The sequence below is a fragment of the Prinia subflava genome, chromosome 23, assembly GCF_021018805.1.
Source record: "Prinia subflava isolate CZ2003 ecotype Zambia chromosome 23, Cam_Psub_1.2, whole genome shotgun sequence".
In the NCBI taxonomy this organism is placed as follows: domain Eukaryota; kingdom Metazoa; phylum Chordata; class Aves; order Passeriformes; family Cisticolidae; genus Prinia; species Prinia subflava.
The window spans coordinates 6,147,746-6,171,285 of record NC_086269.1 but is presented as its reverse complement, the minus strand read 5'-3'; the positions used below and the strand labels follow the sequence as shown (position 1 = coordinate 6,171,285).

At 49.4% G+C, this 23,540-nt stretch overlaps 1 protein-coding gene across 8 annotated transcripts in view; it reads left to right on the top strand.

The window, feature by feature from the left end:
* Positions 1 to 23,480, top strand: part of PPP1R12B (protein phosphatase 1 regulatory subunit 12B) — a 132,149-nt gene extending 108,669 nt beyond the window's left edge. For 5 of the 8 annotated variants that reach the window (XM_063418414.1, XM_063418419.1, XM_063418418.1 and 2 more), the window contains 6 exons: positions 7,635 to 7,651; positions 8,135 to 8,282; positions 8,867 to 8,971; positions 9,228 to 9,281; positions 10,641 to 10,691; positions 20,309 to 23,480. In XM_063418414.1, coding sequence (XP_063274484.1) covers positions 7,635 to 7,651; positions 8,135 to 8,282; positions 8,867 to 8,971; positions 9,228 to 9,281; positions 10,641 to 10,691; positions 20,309 to 20,395 — 462 coding nt within the window. In that variant the 3' untranslated portion in view covers positions 20,396 to 23,480. Of the gene's footprint in view, positions 1 to 7,634; positions 7,652 to 8,134; positions 8,283 to 8,866; positions 8,972 to 9,227; positions 9,282 to 10,640; positions 10,692 to 10,989; positions 11,064 to 20,308 lie in introns of all 8 variants that reach the window. The other 3 variants (XM_063418415.1, XM_063418417.1, XM_063418416.1) reach the window with 3 other exon arrangements.
* The last annotated feature ends 60 nt before the right edge of the window (positions 23,481 to 23,540 follow it).

Sequence of the window (23,540 nt, the reverse complement as noted above, 5' to 3'; positions counted from 1 at the left end):
CATGGCACAGACCAGCATCCAACTGGAGCTTGTTTGGGATGGCAGGAGATGTGGCCATCAGTCCCTCACAGCCCTGGATGTTTGTTTCTGATTAAATACGTGCTGTTTGTACTAAAAATGAGGGGATCTGCTGGAGCCAGCTGCCAAAGCCACTACTTCATCTTGGAGAAGCCTCTAATGTTATGCTTCAGTAATAGCAGTTTTTCTTAAGCAAAGTTTATTGATTTATAGTTTGAGAAAACATATTTTGCATCAGGCTTTGGGGAGTTGGAGGTTATGTGGAGGTGGTTTGGCTGCACTGGATTATTAATCATATCCATGGGATTTTGGAATCCTTGCATTTGCACGATTGCAGGCTCAAGCTGAAAGCAGCACATCCATCATGCTGGTGGAGCTAACAGGATGCTGCAGAAACCACAGCTCTCAGGTCAGAGGAGCAGCCTTCTAAGAGAGGCAATGACCTCAAAATAACTGTCAAAAGCAGAGTTCAGCCAGACCTTGGAATTATTCTGTGCCCAATGAAAATCTAAATTTGATCCCAGCCATTCCTGACTGGAATGACAAATGTGGCTGAAGGGGAAGACCTGAATTGTACCCACTGGAGATGGTCCAGTGAGGTGTCCCAGGTAGCCTCCTCCTGGCTTTTCTTCCTTCCAGCTCAGCTCTGGCTGCACCGGCTCCTGGAGGATTCCTGCCCTCAGCAGCACCCTGCTCTGCCCCTGGTGTGGCCTCACCTCAAGTCCAGAGGGCAGTTTTGGGCACCTCAATATAAGAAAGATCTGAAGCTATTGGAGAGTGTCCAAAGGCGGGACACAGAAATAGGGACGGGTCTGGAGGGGCCACACGAGGAGTGGCTGAGGGCCCTTGGTCTGTTCACCCTGGAGCCTGAGGTCAGACCCCACTGGGGGCTGCAGCTCCTCAGGAGGGGCAGCTCTGATCTCTGCTCTCTGTGACACTGACAGGACCTGAGGGAAGGGCTGGGGCTGTGCCAGGGGAGGGTTAGGCTGGGTATCAGGGAAAAGTTCTTCCCCCAGAGGGTGCTGGACACTGCCCAGGCTCCCAAGGGAATGGGCATGGCCCCAAAGCAGCCAGAGCTCCAGGAGTGTTTGGACAACGCTCTCAGGGATGCACAGGTGGGATTTTGGGGGTGTCTTGGGCAGGGCCAGGAGGCAGGCTCGATCTTCATGGATCCCTTCCAGCTCAGGACATTCCACGCTCCTGAGAGGGAGAGGTTGTCCTTTGGAACACACTTCAATGTTGGAGCTCATGTAGGAGCAGCTGAGCTACGTAACTGCAGGAACATAGTGACTTTTGCTTATAAAAGGGAAAGAACTGCAAAACCAGCTGGCTTTATTTTACATTTAATTTCTAAAATAAACTCGGCTCATCAAGAGGATATTTGCCAGCACAAGAATAAAATTTGAGGGGTTACTAAAACTTCCCCTGTTGCATAAAGGACAGAGCTGGAGCTGTGCCCCTTGGTCTCATTCCATATTGGTTAGTTAATCGTAGGCATTGATTAGGATTTCTGAGATGAAACACACCAAAATAAATTCCTTGACAACTCTCCTAAAATAGTGTACACTGTCCTGAGATTGGCCAGTTGAAGATAAAGAAGCATAATACGTTCCCAAAGCATCTAATTTTTTCTTTTTTCCTTGTTTGTTTTTTTTTTCTTTTTCTTGAAAAAAATGTAAATAGTAGGGAATTGTGCCTTCTCTGGCTCTAGCCTCAGCCATAGAATGCAACTGGAAGCAGCTAGGGCAGTTTCTGCCTTGGCAAGAGCAGCAGCCAGTCCCTCTTTTGGCTCTGCAGTTCAGGGCTGCATTTTATTGAAACCTTCCATGAGGAATTTGGTTTTAATTATTCATCACTGAGCTCCCAACAGCTGCAAAATTTTCTGTTTTTAAGGAAAGGCTCCTTCCCTCCACAGTCTGAGTACATTTTTAAAATCAGTCCTGGATGGTATTCTTGGCACAAGGCAGCATCCCAGCACTCTGGGTAGGTGGAGCCACAGCTAGTACCCAGCTGTGCCTGTTCCCTGAGACTGACCAATGTCAGCAACTTGAGAATCTCTGGAAGTGTCCAAGGCCAGCTTGGGATAGTGGAAGGTGTCGCTGCTCATGGCAGGGGGTAGACCTAGATGGGCTTTTGGGTCCCTTCCGACCCAAACCATCCTTTGATTCCATGATTCTCTGGTGCTCTTTACCCTTTTTCCTGGGTCCCATCTCAGATAAATCCTTACGATTTTCCAGCCCACCTGTGTTGGATCATCTCTGAGCTGGCAAAATGGGCTGAACCCCTTCATTGTCCTCCACCACCCCAGCACCACCTGGACGTGCTGCCCACCATGAGATGGATGGGAGGGAAGGTGATGGGATCTCTCTGGTGAGAGCTCTAAGACCTTAGGATTACCAGAAGTTTGTGAGCATGGCTGCAAGCGCTCCGTGCTTATTAGTTTTCCTTCAGAGGTCACCCCCTTGGGTGTCTGTGCAGCAGTGCTGGGGCTCGGCTCAGCTGCTGTGCTGGATTCTGAATCAGGACAGCTGCCTCCAGCCCCGCGTGTTCCCCCCAACCCCTGCAGTGCTCTGACCCTGTTTAGATTATGGAAGGATAATTTCACAACTTGATGCTTCCCTGGCTCTTGATGGTTTTAGTTGAATTTTGATCCCAAGGGAAATAAAGGAATCTGGGCAAAACTGCAGTGCTGCTCCAAATTTGCCAGGGAAAGAAAAAAGCCTCCAGTGCATTTGTTGATAATGACTACAGTGGATGCAGCAGTTTCTCAGCATCCCCCCTCACAAACCCTAACAATTTCCTTCAGGAAAGTCAGGAAGAAAAATACCCTTCTTGCACCAGCTCAGTCAAGTGCACATGTGGTGCCTCAGCTCCTCATTCCCTCTGTTTGTTTCCATCTTCTCTTCCCAGCAATGAAGGAAGAGGAGTTTTGTCCTTCACCTTCTTCCTTTGGAATTTCAGCTCTCAGATGGCATCTCTGAGCAAATGTCCTCCTTCCTCACTTCCATGGGCAGCGCAGGAAGCCAGCCAATGCTGCTGGAATTCCAGTGAATATTTGGTGGCTGTTTGAGAGGACAGGGCAGTGCAGGCAGGGCCAGCAGCAGCTGCCCTGATGGAGCAGGTGCAGCTGGAAGCACATGGAGAGGGTTCCAAAGGTGCTGTGGTCAAACACAGGACAGAACTGAGCTGGAAAGAAGCTGGTTTCTGCTGAAACTGTATCTTCTCCAGTGGCCTCTGAAGGTATTTGTCTCTCTTTGAACAAATGGCAGGGATATCTCAGATAAGCACCTCCTCCAGTGTTCCACAGAATTACAGAATCATAGAGTCATTGAGGTTGGAAAAGCTCTCTAAGATCACTGAATCTCCCACTGCCATGTTCACTGCTAGCCCTGTCTCAGGTGCCACATCCACGTGTTTTTTAAACACTTCCATGGATGTTGACTCCACCACTGCCCTGGGCAGCTGTGCCAGGGCCTGACCACACCTTCAGGGAAGTAATTCTCCCTGTTATCCAACCTGAACCTCCCCCTGAGGCCATTTCCTCCTGTCCTGCCGCTGTTCCCTGGCAGCAGAGCCCAACCCACCTGGCTGGCCTCTCCTGTCAGGGAGTTGTGCAGAGCCAGAAGTTTCCCTGTGATCCTCTTTTCCTCCAGTCTGAGCCCTCCAGCTCCCTCAGCCGCTCCTGATGCTCCAGCCCCTTCCCCAGCTTCATCATTCTTCTCTTAGAGGGCTTTTCCAGCCTTAATGGTGCTGCCATTCCATGATTCCAGCTTACTGCAGGGTAGCTCTGCTGAATGCTGGCAGTAGCAGGAATGATGCAGGTCATGCCCTCTCATCTGGCACTTTGCTTCTCTTTAATAACATAGAGAACAGTCACAGTCTGAGCCAATCCATTGCAGTATCCATCACTGGAAGGTTGTACATACAATAAACCTGGGGGGTTGCCCCCTTTTTGCTGTGTATGTTTAAAGTGATTCCTTTCTTACCCCACCCTTCATTCATGGAAGCATTCCCCTGCATATGGAAATTCTCATTTTTTAGAAGGAAAAAAAGGACAGAAGTGGTTTTTCCTCTTGCTGCAAGCACCCTGGCTGGCTCAGGGACCTGCTTGGGTTCATTGCCTGGTTTCCATGTCACCCTGCCTATCCACATGGTGTTTCCCAGCACTGTTCAAACCCATTAGCAGGTGCATTTGCTGAAGTAAATTCAGGCTTGCTAAGGAGTGGATTACTTGCCCAGCCATTTGTCATCATAGCAAAAGTCACCACTGAAGGGGATTAGCATAAAGTGCACAAATAACTTTCAACAAGGGCCTTGTTAATCACTGTAATTCTCTTTTCCAGCTCTTCAGGGGAAGCTGGGTCATTGGGCCAGGATTCAAAAGGAGCTGTCAGGCTGTTGAGGGGTTTAAGAAACAAATGCTCAGCTAACAAAGCACTATAGAGAGATCAATGTGTGTATGGCTGAAAATGGGAAATCCTTTGTAGAATCCTAGAACCTCAGACTTGTTTAGGTGGGACAGGACCATCAAAGCTCATCCAGTCCCACCCTCTCCCATGGGCAGGGTCATTTTACACTACCCCATGTTGTTCCAAGCCCTGTCCAGCCTGGCCTTGGACAATTCCAGGGGCAGCTGTGCCCAGTTTCTCTGAGCAGTCTGTGCCTGGACCTCACCACCCTCACAACGAAGAATTCCTTCCCAATATCCCATCTAACCCTGCCCTCTGCTAGTGGTAAGCGATTCTCCCTTGTCCTGTCATTCCAGATCCTTGTCCAAAGTCACTCTCCAGCTTTCCTGGAGCCCCCCCACCCCACCTTAGAGGGGTTTCTAAGGTCTCCCCAGAGCCTTCTTTTCTCCAGGTGAACACCCCCAGTTCTCCCCACCTGGCTCCAGAGCAGAGATGCTCCAGGCTTCCTCTGGACTCGCTCCAGCAGCTCCACGTCCCTCCTGTGCTGGAACCCCAGGGCTGGAAGCAGCTCTGCAGGTGGAGTCTCAGCTGAGTGGGGCACAGGGGAAGAATCTCCCCCTCCCCTGCATGAGCCCAGGATGTGGTTGGATTTGTGGTCTGTCTTTCTAACAGCCCTGTGCTGGAGGCCAGCTGTACAGAAACTCTCCCAACTTGCTGCCTTCGGGTTTCATACAGAGCATGGCCCAAGCCAGGGCTGTTTGCACAAGAGGGCTGTGTCTCTGTCATACCAGGCAGCTGCTGGGCATTGAGTCATGTGAGATGCTTCCCAGACAGCATCCAGAATGGCTTCTGGAGGTGCAGCAGGGCTTAGCTGTGGGAAATAGTAAAGGTAAGAAGACTTTTACAAGCTGTGAAAGTAGGCCTCAGAAACAGAAAGCAGAGAACTTAGAGCTAACAGCTAATTTGCTGTCTTCCTTGGGAGGTTTCTCACCTCTAAGATGAAGAGAGGAGAGAGATTTTATTAAAGCAAATAAAATAATACCGGGCTGGACCCACTGCCGTGGCTTGGTGCCTGTGCTTGCACCAGGACGGCCTCCTGGAACTTCGGTTATGGTGTATGCAGGGTGGGGCTGGCACTAAACCTGCCCAAGAGCCTGGCTGAGGGTGGCCCTGTGGGCACAGCTGGAGGGAGAATGTGCTAATTCATAGAAGGGTTTGCTTGTCCTTTTGATCTCTGTATGTGGCAGCTTTGTCTGAGCGTGTGGTCCATCCGTGAGGCTCCATGTGCCGGGTCCGGCTGTTGATTTTTCTGGTGCTGGTCAGCTGACAGCACAGCATGTCAGAGGCTGTGCTGCAGAGCCCACGCTTTGCTGGCTCCCTGGGCACCCTCCATTCCAGAATCAAGGTGCAAGATGAAGGTCACATCAGACTGGGATGGATTAAAACACAGCAGCCAGGTGCAGGTAATAGGTCACTGTGTCCTGGGAAGCAGCAGGCAGGGCTGAGCACAGGGCAGGATGCTCTGGGACCTGCCCCTGTGCTCCTCTGGCTTTGAGTGGAGCGATGGCCAGGTCACTTGTCCACCCTCCTCCGTGTAATGGGTGACTTAATTCCTGTGGGGTGTACTCCCAGATCCCTGCCCAGAATCAGAGGCATTGTCTGGGTGCCAGGCGGGAGCGGGTGGTCTGAAGTCTTCAAGCACCAGGGTGCCAGGCAGGCAGCAAATCTGCCTCCCAGCAAGGCCTTAGCCCTGGATTTACTGGTGTAGCTGACAGCACAAGCAGCGCGAGCATGTCTGGGCACTAAAAGCCTGACCCCTCATCTGCTCTGTGATGTCCTTTGTGTTGTTCTATTAAAAAGAACGTAGGGAATTGGCTGGAAGTGCCTGGGGGAGGTTTGTGCTCACTCAGAACAATGATGCTACTGATAAACCAGCAGAGTAATATTGGGCTCAACTTCCAGTTCAAGGGACCATAAAGAGCTGGAATACACCTGGAATTTGAGTAAATGTCTGTCAGACAGAAACCTCGTGGAGGACGTGACTATTGGTGTGGCATGTTCTGCAGGACAGTGATACAGTCGCTACTGGATTTATGCAATTGTAGGAAGGAACTGTTCAATCCAGAAGATTTTATTGAAATGGTTTACCACATCCAGCCTCTGTAGGATATTCATAGACTCATGGAATTATTAAGTTGGAAAAGCCCTCTAAGATCATTGAGCCCAAACTTACCCCTGGCATTGCCATGTTCACCACTAAACCATGTCCCCAGGTGTTACATCTATACATTGTTCTAACATTTCCAGAGAGTGTGATTCTGCCACTGCTCTGGGCAAACTATGCCAGGGCCTCACCACCATTTCAAGGAGGAAATTCCCCCTAATGTGCACCTAATCTGAACTTCCCCTGACACAACTTGAGGCCTTTCCTTGTGTCCTGTCCCTTGATCCCTGGGACCTGAGCCAGCTCCCCCCTGAGCCTCCTTTTCTCCAGGCTAGGTCCCTCCAGCTCCCTCAGCTCTCCTGGTGCTCCAGGCCCTTCCCCAGCTCTATTCCATTCTCTGGACATGCTCCAGTCCCTCAATGTCCAGATTTAGCGAGGACAGCACAGCAGAGGTTTGGATGTGGATGGGGAAAGAACCCAACAGAGGCTTCAGCCACCCTGGTGTAAGGTCTTGTCCCTCCCTCCTGCAGCTGCTGTTGTGTCTCTCTCTGCCACGGTGAGGCTTTTCTCCATGGGGAGGTGCTTGCCCATGGAGAGAAGAGTGTTTGTGATTTTCTCAAGTTCAGCACAAACACTGGGAGATCCCTGTGTCTGTTAATCCCCCTCACCCACATCACACACAGCACGGTGTGTTCATAGTGATTGTAGTCAGGAAGAATAACTTGACTGGAAAAGGGAAACAATAGATTAGTTGGGTTCCAGGGAAGGCTTTTCAGTTCTGGAAATGAGGATTTGAACAGCAAGATTCAAGATTTCTTAGGTGAGCGAATAAATGCTTCAGAGGAGCTGAAGCAGCTGAAGATTTAGGTAGAGATTAGACATTCCCAGTTTGGACTGGGAAATCTCTGTGTAGCCTGGCATGAGCTGGGTGCTGGTATCTGAGGTGGGAAATTGCTGCTGTTTGGAAGCTCTGCAGTTTTGAATTGAACGTTTAATTCTCCTCATTATTAATTACCTTTTTCTTTCTTTTTTTCTTCCTTCAGCATGAAAGACTTTCTAGGTAAGAATTTTCTTTTTTTCTTCTTTTCTTTTTTTTTTTCTGTGTAATATTTATTGGCAGCATGTTTTTGTATGGCCTTGAGGATTCTCTGTGCTTCAAATCCAATCTGGTACTGGCTATTTGGTCCTTTCTTCAGCTCAGCTGTGGTACCAGTTTGCTTCTATTCTTTAGTCCCCTAATTATTTACCTCAGTGCCCTCTTAGAAATGGAGCTGGTTCCCACCATAGAGATAAGAGGTTCATGGAAGTCACTGCCCATGGGAGGCTGGGCTGGTACTCTGGGATTTTTCCCAGTTATTGTAGTGGTGGTGGCTGCTGTGTTTTGGGCAGCGATCCCCAGCACCAAGCGGAGGGTGCTCCCACAGACCCCAGAGCCCTGGCTCAGCTGAGTCTGCCACAGCCTCCTGTCCTAACCAGCTGGGCCCTGTGCTGGCTGTCCCAAGTTACCACAGCTCTAAAGTGCTGGATCTTCCTCCTTTTTCAGGTTGGAATCAGCTACAAACCCCACCACGAGTGACTCGTCCTACAGCGACCGTGCCTCCAGCCGCTCCAGTGCCTACAGCCGCAGGGAGAACCGGCTCGCTGCCCTCAGCAGCCGGGCAGAGGAGGAGAGCAACAGGGACTACAAGAAGGTAGGATTTTTTAAACTTATTATTGTCACTGCACACACTGCAGAACCTGCCTGTTGCTGCAGAAACTAGCCCCAAGAATCAGTGGGAAGAAAGAGAAGACGTTTATGTTCATTTTCTCCTTTTCAAAGAATCCAGTGGTTTGGGTTGGAAGGGACCTTCAAGCTCATCCCATTCCACCCCTGCCATGGGCAGGAACACCTTGCACTATCCCAGGTCGCCCCAAGTCCCATCCAACTTGGACCTGGACACATCCAGGGATGGGACAGCCACAACTTCTCTGGGCTCTGTGCCAGGGCCTCACCATCCTGTGAGTAAGGAATTACCTAAATTAAAACTGTCCTTTTTTTGTGCTGCTTGGCTGTGTTTAAAATCCCTACAAAATTCAACAGCTGTTTACTTATTTCTAATTCATGAATTATGAAAACATAAGTAAAGCATCCAAGTTGGTTTTGTTTTCCCTTCTCATCTCATGATTTGTGGGAGCAAAGTGAATCCCTCATGCAGTCTGCTCAGAGCAGCATGGCAGGATGGGGTCAATTAATCAGGAGCAGCCTGGTTAATTGAACTCTTGTTTTGCATTTCAGTTATACGAGAGTGCCCTGTCTGAAAATCAAAAGCTGAAGTCCAAGCTGCAAGAAGCCCAGCTTGAGCTGGCAGATATCAAAGCAAAGTTGGAAAAAGCAACCCAGGTAAGGGAAAATTCAGGTCCTGACTGGAGAAACTGAGCACTGGCCATGGCAAACCTACACTTGCTCCAGAATGGGAAGCTCGCGGAAGAATGTGTTTGGGAGGAAAGATGCCAAAGACAAGACAGAAATGAGCAAGTGATTTTGTAAATCAACTCGTTGCATCCCAGACAAGAGCATCTGTGGGCTGTCTTGGCCTTTGTGCAGCACCCTGTGAATGCTCTCGGGTTTAATCACTTTCTATTTTTAATTTCCATAGCAGAAACAGGAGAAAACTTCTGACCGGTCCAGCATGCTGGAGATGGAGAAGAGGGTACGTGTCTCTGCTTTCTTCTGAGTCACAGCCTGTGCCTCATGTTGCTGTGCAGGGCAGTCATTTCTAGAAGGGAAGCGTTAATTAAAAGATAAGTTGTATTTTTGCCTTGAGGAGCAGTGCACAATGATAATTGTGTTCTGACCCTTGCAGGGCCTGGGACTCTGCTGCTCTCTTTGCACATCAGCTTCGTTCTGATTCCTGTCTTTCATTCTAAGCAGCTGAGGACTAATGGATTGTATCACACTGAGAGACTGTTGGTCCGTTATGCTTTAAAGCATTCTTGATCCTTACAAATAAAGACTGGTTTGGGGTGGTGGGGAGCAAGACAAAATCCTAGAAGGGCTGCTCTCAATCCCTTCATCCCTTAGCCTGGGTTGATACCAAGGATTGCCTCAATCAAGGGACAGGACCTTGAACTTGGCCTTGTTGAAGTCAGGGTAACATTCTGTATAACTTCCATTGAATTAGAATCACAACAGCCACAAATTCTGAGAGTTAGAAAGTAAAAACATGTCCAGCTGTTCTCAGTGAAGATGCATTAAGTGTTTCCAGGATGGCTCATGCATTTTGTACCGATGAATCCCTGGATGAACCATGCTGTGGGTAAAAAGTGACCCAGAACTCGTCATCCACAGCACACTCAGAAGCTGTCTTTTCCTCACTCCTGGTCTTATGGCTCTTTGCATGGGGCAGAGGAGCAGGGCAAAGGGTGTAAATCTTGTTCTTGATGCATGTTTCCCACTTCCCCCTTCTCAGGGCAGGTCCCTGGAGCAGTTTAAGCCCCTTCATGTTGGGAAAGTCACTGAAGGAGTCCAGATCTCCCTGCCTTGGCACAAGCTTAACTGAGGCCACTCACATGGCAGAGTCTAATCCTCACTTTCTAAAATGTACCAAAAGCAGTCAACTTTGCAGCCCTAGATTATCTGGGAGAAACAGGATTTCCAGGCAGGGAATTTCCTTGCTCAGTTTCCTATATGAGCAGCTCAGTGACTTTTCTCATTGCCACCTTTAGTGGAGTATAAGTAAATCCATGGCTTCACCTACAGAGATCAAAATCACATTACATCAGCAACTCCCGAGAACTGGAATCACTGAAAATGGGGAATAATTTCATTAGGGGTATGAATAGAGCTTGTGAGCTGCCCAAACAGGCCTAGCTTATATCCCTGCTGGTTTACCAGGTGCCCTGTCCCATCTGATCAGCTCCTGGTTGTAACATCTTCCTTGCTTTGGGATACTCTTCAGGGAATGCTGCTACAGAAACACAAGACTCTTATTTTTCTTTAAAAGCAAATATACTGTAAATTTTTCTTCTAAATCCTTGTGACCTTCTTTGTTATGAATCCTTGTAAACAGGAGAAGCGAGCCCTGGAGCGGAAACTCTCTGAAATGGAGGAGGAAATGAAGGTAAGAAATAATCTTCACTGTGTCTATTCCATTTTTTATGCTTTGTATTTATGATTTTGGAGATTGTCACCCAGGAAGAGGATGTTAAAGTGTCCATGGGAAGGATCTCATTTTCCTTTCTGCAGTCAGAACTTGCTTTAACAGCCCTGTTCTCCAAACATGAAATGCTAATAAACTGTCCTGTTCTCATTCATCTGATTGCTCCTATGTTTGATTTGTTCTGCTGTTTGATCCGAGAATGGTGAAAGCTGTTCTCCTTAAATGCCTTCCCAAACTAACTTTTTGTGGCCTCGCTGAGTTCCAGTGTGCTGACCCTCTGTGCTCTGACTAGTCTGCAGCCCAAGTTAAGCCGCTGAGGTTCTCTCCGGATGGGTAAGAAGACAAAGCTGGCTTTTGAGCTCACGCACACTGGCCAGGATAAAACACAGAGTGGTTGTGTTCCTATACTCCTTTCCCAAAGCATGTCATTGGGAGGCCAAAGCAGCCTCGGATAATTCCAGCAAAGAGGAATTTGCTTCCTGATGGGATGTGCAGCATGGCTTGCTGTCACGAGCCGTGGCCACCGGTGCTCTGGCACGTTCTCACTCCTGTGGTGTGGCTTCAAGGACAGTTGTGCCCGTGAGGGGAGCCCTGCAGAGCCCAGGCAGCATCTGGCTGCCCACACAGCCCTAAAGCCTCACCCGTTGGGCAGCGCTGCGTCACGTTATGCTGTATTTCAGTGCTCGTGGTCACAGAATGAGTGTCCCCTCTGCTCTGCCTCGTGCTTTCCTTCCCTTTCCACATGAGCAGGTGGGACCAAGCTACTCTCAGAAGGAAGGATCCACCTGAGAGCTCTCCCGGCACCATGCACTGACAAAAACTACTTCCTGCCACCCTGGAGGGGGTTCCAACTCTGCTTCTGTTTGAAGCTTTGTGTTTCTACCAAGCACATAGCTTTGGAAGGACCACTGGCTTATGCTGCATCTTCTGCTGCAATAAGTAGCACAATGATGTGGTGGATTCTTGTTGTAAGGGCTCTTCTCCCAGAGAGGAGAAAGTAAGTGTGGATATGTGAGCCAGGACGAGAAGGAGAAAGGATTGTATATGTCTAAATTCCAAACTCTTTGTTCAGGGAGCAGGTGGAAACATTTAACTGCACAGAGACTTTCCTGTAATTACAGAATTGTGGTCTTCAAGAGGGATACAGGCATGAGCAGCTTGTGTTGGTCCTTCAGCTCTGGAGATCACTGCAAACGTGCAACTTCAGCCCATGGAGTAAGAAGACAAGGTGGTGGCCTCTAGTGGCCTCAGTTTGGAAACATACTGCTCTGCAAAACAATTAATGAAAGAAGGTGCCTGTAGGTCTGTTGGACACAGCCAGAGTGCCTCTAGTTCAGGTAGTCTGGAGCTGCAGAGCCATGGAAGCCAAGGTGGTGCAGAAGGAAAAACACTGCTGGAGGTTGGACGTGTTCTCACACTGCCTGGAGAGATATGAGCTGAAGGAACCTGTGGTCCAGCTGCAAATGAACTTCAGGTCCTTGAGACTGGTGCTGACTCTGCTCTCTGCCTGTTCTTGCTGCATCAGACAACCAAAGTGGCCTTTTGTTAGTAGGACAAATACACAAGAAATTGGAAAAATCTTTCTGAGGTGCTACTAGATTTTTACTAGTTTTTGCAAAACCTTAAGCATGTAGTGAGTACCTGAGGGCACTGTGACATGCCTTGTTTGACAGCTCCTCAAAAAAGAGGAATATAAAATCTCTGAAGCATTGAATTGGACCCTTTCCAAAAGGAAACTGTTGTGTCCACTTTCATGATGCCGTGAAGTGGGAGAAACAGCCCTGCTGTGTTTGCCTGGAGGGAGAGAACCTCTGCAGAGCATCCCTGTTAGTCACTAGTGTGAGAGTTGAGCCAGGAAGGAATCTACTAATTCTGGTTGGACTCCCATTCTTGCTCCTTGCGCTACCTGAGTATCTGTTGGGCAGAGTCAGAAGGAATAAGTAAGGAATTGTGAAAGAAAATGCAAATCCACCAATTTCCTTTAATGTGGAGAGCAGCAAGTGGAAACAACCATACCTGTCAGGTGATTAGGTCTCAGGTTGATTTTGGGAATTCTTCCCACTAGTCTTTGAATCCAACAAGACTCAAGTCCAGCTGCTGGATCCATGGGTGTCTGTGTCCAGTTGTGCACATCAGATGTCCTGGCCAGGGCTGTCCTCTCCTTGCAGCTGACTTCTAAGGAAGAGGAGGCAGAGGTGACAGAAATGTACAGTACTTTGGGCTGTGTTTGAGGGAATGAGCTTTTTTCTGGAGTGTGACCCCTGCTACCAAAGCCATAGAGAATTGAAGAGGAGCAAGACAGGCTTGGTAACCTCAAGCAGTTTGATGGCAGAGCTGCTCCTCACACCTGCTCTTCCAAAGGTGACAGAGCAGTGCAGCATTTCCCTGAGTGACTGCACAATTCAACTGGAGATTCAGAACCTTGGCTTAAGGCAGGAGAAAGAAAATTAACATTTGCACTGAGCTGAATTCAGTGCCAAGTGCCTGAGGTCCCAACTTAACACAGCAATTGTTCTTGAAGGTCACAAAAGCTCCTTTATTCCATAGCAGTACTGCAGCTCCTGGCCTCAGCCATCATGCAGGCTCTGGGCATTTTTGTTTAGTGTTGAGGCACAAAATCCGTTAATTGAAGGCAGGTACAGAGAACTGAGAAATCTGCTTTAGCTAAGCCAAGTATCAAGCAGAGTGATAAGCAATCACAGCGGTATCGTCCAGATCCTGCTCTTTGCCCTTGGCTTCAGTCCCAGCTTCCCAGCCTTTGCTGGATTTGGTGCATAAACAGGAGCCTGGCCTACCTACAGCATACACACGATTTTACATAAGTGATCCTTTCTGTGGACTGTGCAGTGTGTGGAGGCTGAGCAGCGCCTGGTAGGACCATGCTGAGGCTCCATGCTATGCTGGTGTCAGAAAACAAAGGTGCTCTCTGAAATGATCACAATCCTTTCCACCTCCCATAGCACGATGGCCCTGCTGTGTATATTAGATGCTTTCTACCAGCTGTGAGCCCTGTGATCTGTGTATCATAAAATCATGGAATATCCTGGACTGAAAGGGACCCACAGTCTAACCTCTGTCCCTGCACAGACCCCAACAGTCCCACCCTGTGCATCTCTGAGAGCATCGACCAAACACTCTTGGAGGTCTGGTAGCCTTGGGGTTCTGACCATTCTCTGGAGAGCCTGGTCAGTGCCCAGCATCCTCTGGAGGAAGAACCTTTCCCTGATATCCAGCCTAAATCATCCCTGACGCAGCTCCAGCCTTTCCCTGGGGTCCTGGCCCTGCTGACAGAGAGCTGGGATCAGAGCTGCCCCTTGGGAAGAGCTGCAGCCCCTGGTGAGGTCTGACCTCAGGCTCTTCTTCTCCAGGGTGAATAGACCAAGTATCCTCAACTGTTTTTGGTATCATCAAAAAAAGTGACTATTCCAGTACAACCATCTTCCAGCAGCTCCTGGTGTCATGTATCACAGGACTGTCGTGCCAAGTCCGTCTGTCCTCACAGAGCACTGAGCCCAGCAAAGCTTGGGCAGGTGAAAGGATGCATGGATGGATGGATGGATGGATGGATGGATGGATGGATGGATGGATGGATGGATGGATGGATGGATGGATGGATGGGATATGGTGGACAAGGATCTTGCTGCTGAGGTTCACTGCAGCTTTCCTGCAGTTCTGTAGCTGTAGCTCTGTCTTGGGATCTGTTGATTTGTGAGAACTGTGTTTGTGTGTCCAAGGAGCTGCTCTGTCAATTTGATGACTCAGGGGATCAAAACCCATCCTTTGCTAGATCCCTGCCCTCCTGTTTTGCTTCCCTGGGTTTTGCAAAGCTTTTCCGAGAGGTGTCTTCATTCCATCATGGAGAGTAAATGTAGTGCTTTTGGGCAGCTAAGAATGGAGCTGATGGTTGAGGGGTATACAAAGTATTTCAGTTTTGAACAGGAAAGATCCCTTGGACAAAATGTCCTGGGACACAGCAGATTCTTTCCCAGCTGCAGCCAGCTCTGAGTCATCACAGAATCCCAGACTGCCATGGGCAGGGACACCTTCCACTATCCCAGGTTGCTCCAAGACCTGCCCACCCTGGCCTTGGACACTTCCAAGGATGGGACACAGCTTCTCTGGGCAACCTGAGTAGCGCAGGTTGGGTGGACAGTCATTGTCTTTGTGCCACAGTAGATTCTTTCATAGTGCTCCTTGTTCAAGACAGGCAGCACCTCCCCTTGAGTGCTTCCTGCTAATGAAATGGTAGAAAGGAACCCCCTTCCCCATAGATCCTTCCCTCTGTCTTCTGCCACTGTGAGCTCTCAAGTAAGAGGACATGGAGAGGAATATGGTGCTTTGTGGGACTGCTTTGATTTGGGGCTGGGATTTTGTCAATCGAAATTACAACTCTTCTTGTGGATGTTTCCTGCCTGCCCCTGCCCAGTGTTGGGGCTCCCTCCGTCATGCAGGACAGGTTCTTGCTCAGGAGGGGTTCTTGTTCTTGTGGCAGGGATGCCACTCAGGAAGCAGCTCTGCAGCTCTTGGCATCTCCTGGCACCCACAGTAGTGTAAATGTCCAGCACATGAATTCACTTGGGCATTACTGGGAACAGTGTCATCCTTGTGGCACTGGGATGTCTGCATGGCTTGTACCTTTTCCCTGTTCTGCTTCCTCATGGCTCTTCTGTTCCCTACCTCCCATTGCTGCTAGTAACTGTGCGAGCCCTGGTTTGTACCCGTGTCCAGTTTGTACCTGTGCCCAGTTTGTACTTGTGCAAGCCCCAGTTTGTACCCACGCACAGTTTGTACCCATGTCCAGTTTGTTCCTGTGCAAGCCCCAGTGTGGGGCTTGATCTGTGCCCTGTCCTGTACCCCTCACTGCCTTTGTCACCAGGAATGCCCTGCTGGCACATCCCCTCTCATTCAGACTCCTCTTCCTAAAATGAACAGTTTAAGGTTCAGACTTGCCCTCTCTGAAGGTCAAAGATAAATTGAGCCCTGTGACAGAGAAGAGTTGAATCTGGGCAGGGATAAGAAATCCCCCCAAACCCCCGAGATTTTGGCAGGACTGAGCCTGGACAGATCCAGGGGCATCACTCAAGGAGGAGGGACGCAAGGTACAGACACTCTACCTGTCTCAGTGATCTGCTGTGGGACAGTGACACTTTCAGGTGCTTCAGTCTGTGCCTTTGGGACCTTCCAGGGAGCTCTGATTGCTCTTTGCTCCACACAGCTGCTTTGGCTTTTAGAGATACATGAAGAAAAAGAGTTTTAAAGAAATTCTCAGTTCCCAGCAGTGCTTTCAGAGCCTGTGTAGGTGTTAAGTCATTGGTGATAGGTCTCACAGCAGTTCCCAAGTCCCAAGTCCCAGGGCTGTCTGGGTAAACTAGAATATAATCCTGCTTTGTGGTGGGAAATTCCTGTATTTGACATTTTTTAAGACTTTGGGGGCCCCTGGAGAAAGGGCTGATTCCCAGAATATTCTTGGTGTTTTGTGAGGCTTTCCCCATCCAGCACTCACTGCTACTAATTTCTTTTAGTCTCTTTTTTTCTTTCACTGCCTATGGACTAAACTCCCATTTCTGTGCCTGTTTGTTTCCATGATGTTCTCTCTGTATTTCTCTGTCCACTCCTCTCATTCTCTGCAGAATCTCCACCAGCTCAAACAGATTCACACTCTGAGGCAGATGAATGAGCAACTGCTGGCTGAGAACAGGGCTCTGACCCGGGTCGTAGCCAGACTTTCTCTGCCTGCCAAGCCCTCGGAATCAGAGGAGCTGTAGCTGCTTTCCCTCCGGCTCATCTTGCCTCCCTCTTCCACTCTTCCAGGCAGGTCTCCGCTCCCTGGCCAGGCGCTTCCCACTCGCCCCCTTGCTCTCCAGGGTGTCTGGTGAAGCTTGTTGCTCAAAAGCTTGTGGCAAAGGATCTCCAAATTCCAAGAGCATGGTGCTGCTGCCATGGCGGGGCTTTGCTGGAGCTCAGCTCACCCTGCTGGCTCTTGCTGTGCATGGCAGATGCTGCTGCCCTTGCCAGCTTAGCATTGGGGAATGGCTTTGGGGTAGCTTGGCAGTGCCTTGCCTGGTACTTTGCCTTGAAACAGACACACAGAATGGTTTGTGTTGGAAGGGGCGTTAAAGTTCATCTCGTTTCACCCCCTACTGTCAGTGGGGACACCTTCCTCTAGGCCAGGTAGCTCCAAGCCCCATCCAACCTGGCCTTGGACACTTGAAAATCAGTGGTTTATGCTATAATAGAATTAGAATAGAATATATTATATCTTCTTATAATAGAATTCTTTTTTAATTGTATTTAGTTCAGGGAGAATCTGGCACTCAATAAATCAGATTATCCAAAGTCAGGAGATTTTCAGGGTTGTTGTGGAAAGCTAACATTTTAGACAGTGTATTTTTAGAAAAGCTAGAAACTGAACTGTCCTCAGTTTCTTGGTCACTTGAACAAAAAGGACAAACTCCTTTCCTTATTTTAGACTGAAATTTTTGAGTATGAGTCCACAGACTCAGCAACCCCCCTGCCTCCTGTGGGCTGGCACAGGGTGGGGGATGCAGCAAGAGCCAGACCAGGAGCTCTCTATGTTTTCATCTTCTGTTTTAAGTCCAGTGCAGGACAATTAATGTTTGAAACCCAAGGATGAGTCTTCCCTAAGCTTTGCCCTCACACATCACACAGTTAAATTATGTCTCTTCCTGCTACTTCATTGGTTCAATGCTAAAATAAAGCTGTAAATGCTCCTTTCTTGAGGCCCTACCTGTCCTTTGCAGGTTAGTAGGGATATTCATATCCCTTCAGACACAAGAAATTGTGTGCTTTTGTAGGCTGGAAGTGGCACCACAGAATAAAAAAATCTATTCTTAGCACACAAATTATATCAAGGCTGATTAACCATAGAAACAAACTACTCAGGGGAATTGTGGCTTCCCCTTTCCAGGAGTCTCAGCTCAAGCCCACATGTGTGTCACAAGGGCTGGGAGAATCAGGTGTCGTGTTGAGTGCCCTGGAATGTGCAGATGGTCAGGTGAAATGATCTCACAGCCTTTCTGGTTTTTATCTGTGAAACTATCCTCCATCCTGACCCTGCCTCATTTCTTCTCATAAACCATGAGTATAAGTCATTCTCCTTCCCCACATGCTTTCAGGTCTGAGAGGGAAAATTGGGCAAAATGATTTCCAGACTCAAAGAACTGATGTTTCACAACCTGTAAGTCACCTCTCCTCCCAGGACGTGCCTGTGTTACCACTGCCCTTCCATCCCCCCTCTGCTCTGGCTAAGGCTCATCTTCCCTCCTCACTTACAGGTTTGCAGTTCCCTGCCAGTGCCTGAGCTGGGGGAGAGCCATGGTCTGCAAGCTCTGCTGATTTATTTTCAACTCTTTTAGTAGGTCTAACACAGGATGTTGCTGGTATGTGTAAACTCTGCCTCAGTGGTGTCTGTGGACATCACAGCTGTACAGTGACATCACTGGTTTAAGCTCAGCCAGATGTCCCACGGTCTGGCAGCAGTGCTTTCCAGTGAATCTTATTTTCCTAAATCCACGTTATTTCTGAGGAGCCGTGTTCTCCAGTGTCCCAGGAACACACAGCCCTGCTGTTCAGAGCAGCCTCCAGCCCAAACTCGGGGGACAGCAATGCTGCATCATGGTCGGCCCTGCCATTCCCTGGGGCTGGGCCACATCCCTGATCACCATTCCTGTGAGATATCTATAAAGCTACTGGAAACTTCCAGCCTTTCCAGCCTGTTCCCATGGGTGCTCTGCTTCAAAGGGAGGAATGCCCTGGGCTTGTGTAAGGCTGGTGTGTAGCTTTCAGGAAGCCTCACTCAGCACTGGTGGAGCCGGGTTACAACCAGGAAACGTATCCAGATTTCACGTGTACTTACACTCCTTCATTTTCAAGTAAGTGACACAGGTCACACGAAGCCCCCCTATGAGGCACAGCCCTGTCAGGCTCCAGCTGAGCCCTGGGACTGGGATGGTTCTCTCTGGCATCGTTTCTGGGAACTTGTGACAGATTCTCTCTACCAAAACAAGCGTCAGGACTTCACACTCCCATTATCACAGCAATGGGCACTGCAGAGCCACCCCAGGCAGTGACAGGGGCCTGACAGGACTGTCCATCTGCAGCCCCCAGTGGGTGGTGGGGCTCTTGTGAGGCATTGGGAGGCACCAGTGTGAATGCAGGTGAAGCTCAGGAGGAAACAAAGGAGTGCAGAGACATAAAGGGCTCTGCTGTGTCTCTAAGCTCCTGATCACTTTGGTGATGGTGATGCCTCTTCTTTGGCCATGAGAAATGGCACAAGGAGCCATGAATGCTGTCCCGGTGACATCCCAGCCATGTGATATACCTGTCCCAGCAGCACCGAGTCCAGGGAGGCACACTCAGCATCACAGCTGGAGCTCTGGCCAGCCCACCACATGGACCCTTTCCAAATATCCCACTGTGCAGCACCAATCTCTCCTCTCTCTCTAAAAATCCTCCTACCTGAAACATCCTCCACCGGTGCCCACAGGAATGGAATTGGGTGTGTTGGGGTCCACCCTGGCTTGGCCCAGCTGTGGAAGAAGGGAATTGCCGTGGTGGGAGCTGATACTGCCCCAGGAGCTGCCCACACTCAGAGCTGGTGATCACGGAGGGACTGCAGGTGGAGGGGGGCAGAACATTGTGGCCGAAGCTGAAACACCAGGTTAAGAGGAAGGAGAAAAATTAGTGTAGATTTTTAATTTGAGGGAATTCCTCCAAGACACACCTTGGCAGACGGAAGTTGTGGCTGAGTTCACCCTGCGTGTGATCCTGCTCTGCCCTGGGTACCCCTGCAGGCTTGGGGCTGGTCACCCTGTGATCTGCTGGCACCCGTGGGGGGAGCGACCCCTTGTGTGTTACACCCCAGACAGGAGCAGGGGGTCTCCTTCTGGTGCCCAGCACCTGGGAACAGTCCATGGAAGGTCACTCACTGCAGCACAAGAAGTCAGCAGGGTTTATGCCAATGGGAAATGCTGGAAGGGTCTTGTTGAAGCTATTTATTCTCTGTTTCCAAAGGCTTTTGTCTGTGTTGCAACCTCATTTGAACACCCAGGAGGTACCTCCAGTGTCAGTGTGTTCTACCAGTCCTCTGGCCTCAGCACTTACAACTGTATTACACATGTGTGGGATACCAAGGAGATTTGGAGGTGTTCTAAAGAGATTTGCCAAGGTCCAGTCCTAAATGAAGATTCCAGACCTTTGGCTTCCCTTCTAGTCTTGGCAAAATGGAAAATGCATATCATGGAAACCAACTTTACCGTTGGCTGAGCTGTATTTAACCTCTGGGCACAGGTTTGGGATGAAACAGGTCAGAAATGGTTCCTGCCTTGCTGTTCTGGTCCTGACTTGCTGCTGGGGCTGTGGCCTTGCTTCGCTCCAGGGGCTCCCTGGCTCGGGGCTCCCTGGCTCAGTGCTGTGCTCGAGGTCCCACCCATCACGCCAGCTTGGAAAAGCTCTGGAGTTGCTGCAGAGCCATGGAAGTGTGCTGGGTGGAGGAGATGCAATGTCCCCTCTTGCCCCTCAAGCCATTCTGATCCCACCTTGTCTTTGTCTCTCTGCAGATTTTGACAGAGCTGAAGTCGGACAACCAAAGGCTGAAGGATGAGAACGGAGCCCTCATTCGTGTCATCAGCAAACTCTCCAAATAGGAATCCTGAGCAAAGGCAGGACAAGGAGGGGTGTCCTACACCAGCTGCCAACCCCACCACCGAGCCCTACCCCCCTTTCCTTCCCGCCACGTACAGCAAGCGTTTCAGCTGTGGGATCAATGTCACACCTGCCTTGCCCTGCCCTTTGCTGTACATTCCCTTTCTACCCCTATTCCCGCCCAACACACCCCCCTGCCATTTTATTTTTTTTAATTTATGCATGTTGTGGTATCTCGGACATTTTATTCAAGGGAGAAATGTGAGGACTGAGTTTGAGCTGCCAAAACTTTTTCCAGAAGCTCAGTATTTGGTTTTGGACTCTGACCTGGAGTGGGAAGCTCCTACTGTAAAAAGTGACATCTGAAGAACTAACCCAGCATATCCAAGCTCTTTACAGGTGGGAAATGTGAACATGGGCCGGGACTCTGAGGATGCACATCAGCCCACTGAGATGTGGGACTCTGGTTAAATGTGATGCTGTGAAAGCCACCAGAGCTCATGTTTGTCACAGGCTGATGAGCTGTTTTGCACAGAGACCTTCTCCTCTTGCCCCAGTAGACTGACTGTTCTATTTAAGATAAGATTTTAAACCTGTTCAGTAACATCAGTGCTGACACTCAGTGTCAGACCCTTACCCCTCACCCTCCCTTTACCCCACTGCCCCAGTGACCCTATGTCACGTTGTGTCTTTCCAGTGCTCTTGTCTCTGTGGTTGGTTAGCATCCAGTTGCCACCTGGACTCTTGTTCCTTGGGAGAGGATATATCCCAGGCACTTGCTGAGCTTTCTGAGGGGCAAATGTGAACCCCTTCAGACCCTCTGCTGCTCTCACCTGTGTGTGAGCGTGAATCACCTTGCAGGGAGCTGTGCCCATGCCAGAAACCAACTTCCCCTTCCCAGCAGCCATCTGGGACATTCTCCTGCTGCCTCCCTGAAGGCAGAGTCCCATAGCAGAGCCTGGTCTGGTATTTCGGGTACCTCCCCTTTGATTTGCAGCAGGATTTGTAGAGACAGAATGCCAGCACCTTTTTACACACACCTTGGAAAGGTCAGGGTGTGTCAATGTCAAGAGGGACAAGGAGCTGCTGGTAACTGAATCACCATGATGAAAGTCTTCTGACCTGACAAAAACTTGTGATAAACTTTGACCTTGAAGGAAACCTCCAGAAATACTCCTCTTTAATGTTACATGCACTCTGAACATTTTGGAATTGTTCTCTCCCATGGGCATTTAGACATTGGCTCCTCTCTCCATGCTGTGGGACATCATCAGGTCTGTTGAGCTTCCCGTTAACAGACTCCTATCAAACAATGCCTTCCCTCTCAGAGACTTCCTGCTGTATCCAAAACATTCTCCCATCTACATCCTTCCATATTTGTCCTTTCATCCCCTTTGTCCTTCAACTCCCCAGATTCTGTCTGGCCAAGGGCAGCAGTTCTTGGCCACTGAACCTGGAGGTGGCCATGGAGCAGCTCTGCCACGTTCCTGAGCAGCTCTGCTGGCTCTGGCTGGGGAGATTCTCCACTGCCGGAGAGATACTTGAACATGAGCGGAATACTTGAGCTTGCTCAACAGGGTAAAACTTATCTCTAATCAGGCAATCCTGGGCTTTTTCAAACCTTTTGCTGATTATTGCCTCAGAAAGCATCTCTGTTTTCCTCTCCTGCAGTTTTCTCTCTTTGTTTTTTTACCCCCCCTCCATTTTCCCCTCCTCCCCTCCCTGTCCTGCCTGTTTCCACCTCTCTTGCTCTCCCTGGAGCTGCCCGTTTTCCCCAGGCAGCTCTGACCACAAGTTGCTCTCCAGCTGATGGAGCCGTTTGTGCAGCTGAGGCACCGTTTCTCCTGGTACACTGAGGCTCTTCCTCTGCTGCTGAGCTTTGAGAGGAGGAGACCAAAGCTGGTAAAGGCACCAGGGTTTCTGCAGAGCACTGCCTAAGCCAGGCATCCTTTTTATATTCCTTGATTTTAACCCTGCTCTATTTAACGGCTTTAAGTCTTGAGATCCGGTCAATGCTTCCCCTGCACGCCGTTCCCTCTTGGTGCACTCTTTATGTGAGTACTTCTGCCGTTCTTGATGTTTTCTCTCTTGGTGACGTGCTCCTCGCTTCAGCCTCGGGCTCTGGCTCTGCTCAGATCGGGGATCAGGAGCCCAGTCCCTTCTGTGCCACATGGAGGAGGAGATGCTCCCCAGCTGGGCCAGCGCCTCAGGCCACGCAACCCGGCAGGATCGGAGGAGTTCAGAATAAAGATCCTGTTCTTCTCACAGGCGAGTTCCTGGCAGCAGGAAGAAGCCTAGTGTCTGTTTTAGGAAGAGGGTTCAACCCAATCTGACAAATCCATCCCGCACTGATGTTTTGCCCCTTCCTACCAGGACACTCACTGTGCTTTTTCCCAAGGATCAGAGTGGGAAGGCTGTGGGAGGTTCGTTCTTCTGAGTGGCACCTTGCAGAGCCAAACCACTTTAGCTGAAGTGTCTGCTTAGCACTGGATTCTCCCGAGCCCTGGGCCTCCACAGCTCAGTGTCCCTGATCAGCCAAAGCTGTGAGCATCTCGTCATGATGGAGCAACTGCAATCCAAATTCTTGAGAATGGATTTTTTTTGTCTCACTTCATGCCTGACATAACCAGTGCACTGAGGAGGTGACAAACAGGACACCTCGAACCCTGTGCTTGGGGCAGGATGCGGAGCAAATAGGTTTTAAAATTGATCCCTCTTGGAACCAGAGCATTTGCCAGATGTGGTCTCCCTTGGGGAACATGAGCTTTTTTTTCTAAGCAATTGCTTAGGGTGAGTTAATTCCTTGGGGTGAACCCACCTGTTGTGGCTGCAAGTTTGGTGATGGCTCTTTGTAAATAAACTCCTTGGAGAAGCAGGACTGGCTGACAGATGGGGAGAGAATGTATTTTTATGCAACTTTTGAGTGGCCTTTCAAACCCTGAGATGAATGATTTGTTTTACTGGTTGTTGTTATATAGTATTATAAGTATTATGTGTTTGAAAGTTTGGGAATAATATTCACAGCTATGATGCTTGTAAACACAACAGTATTTATAAATGAATAAAATAAGAGTTGATAAAATAGAAGCTTTGACTTTGCATCCATCTTTCTGGCATTACAAGTTGTTTGTGCTGAAATTCCCTGTT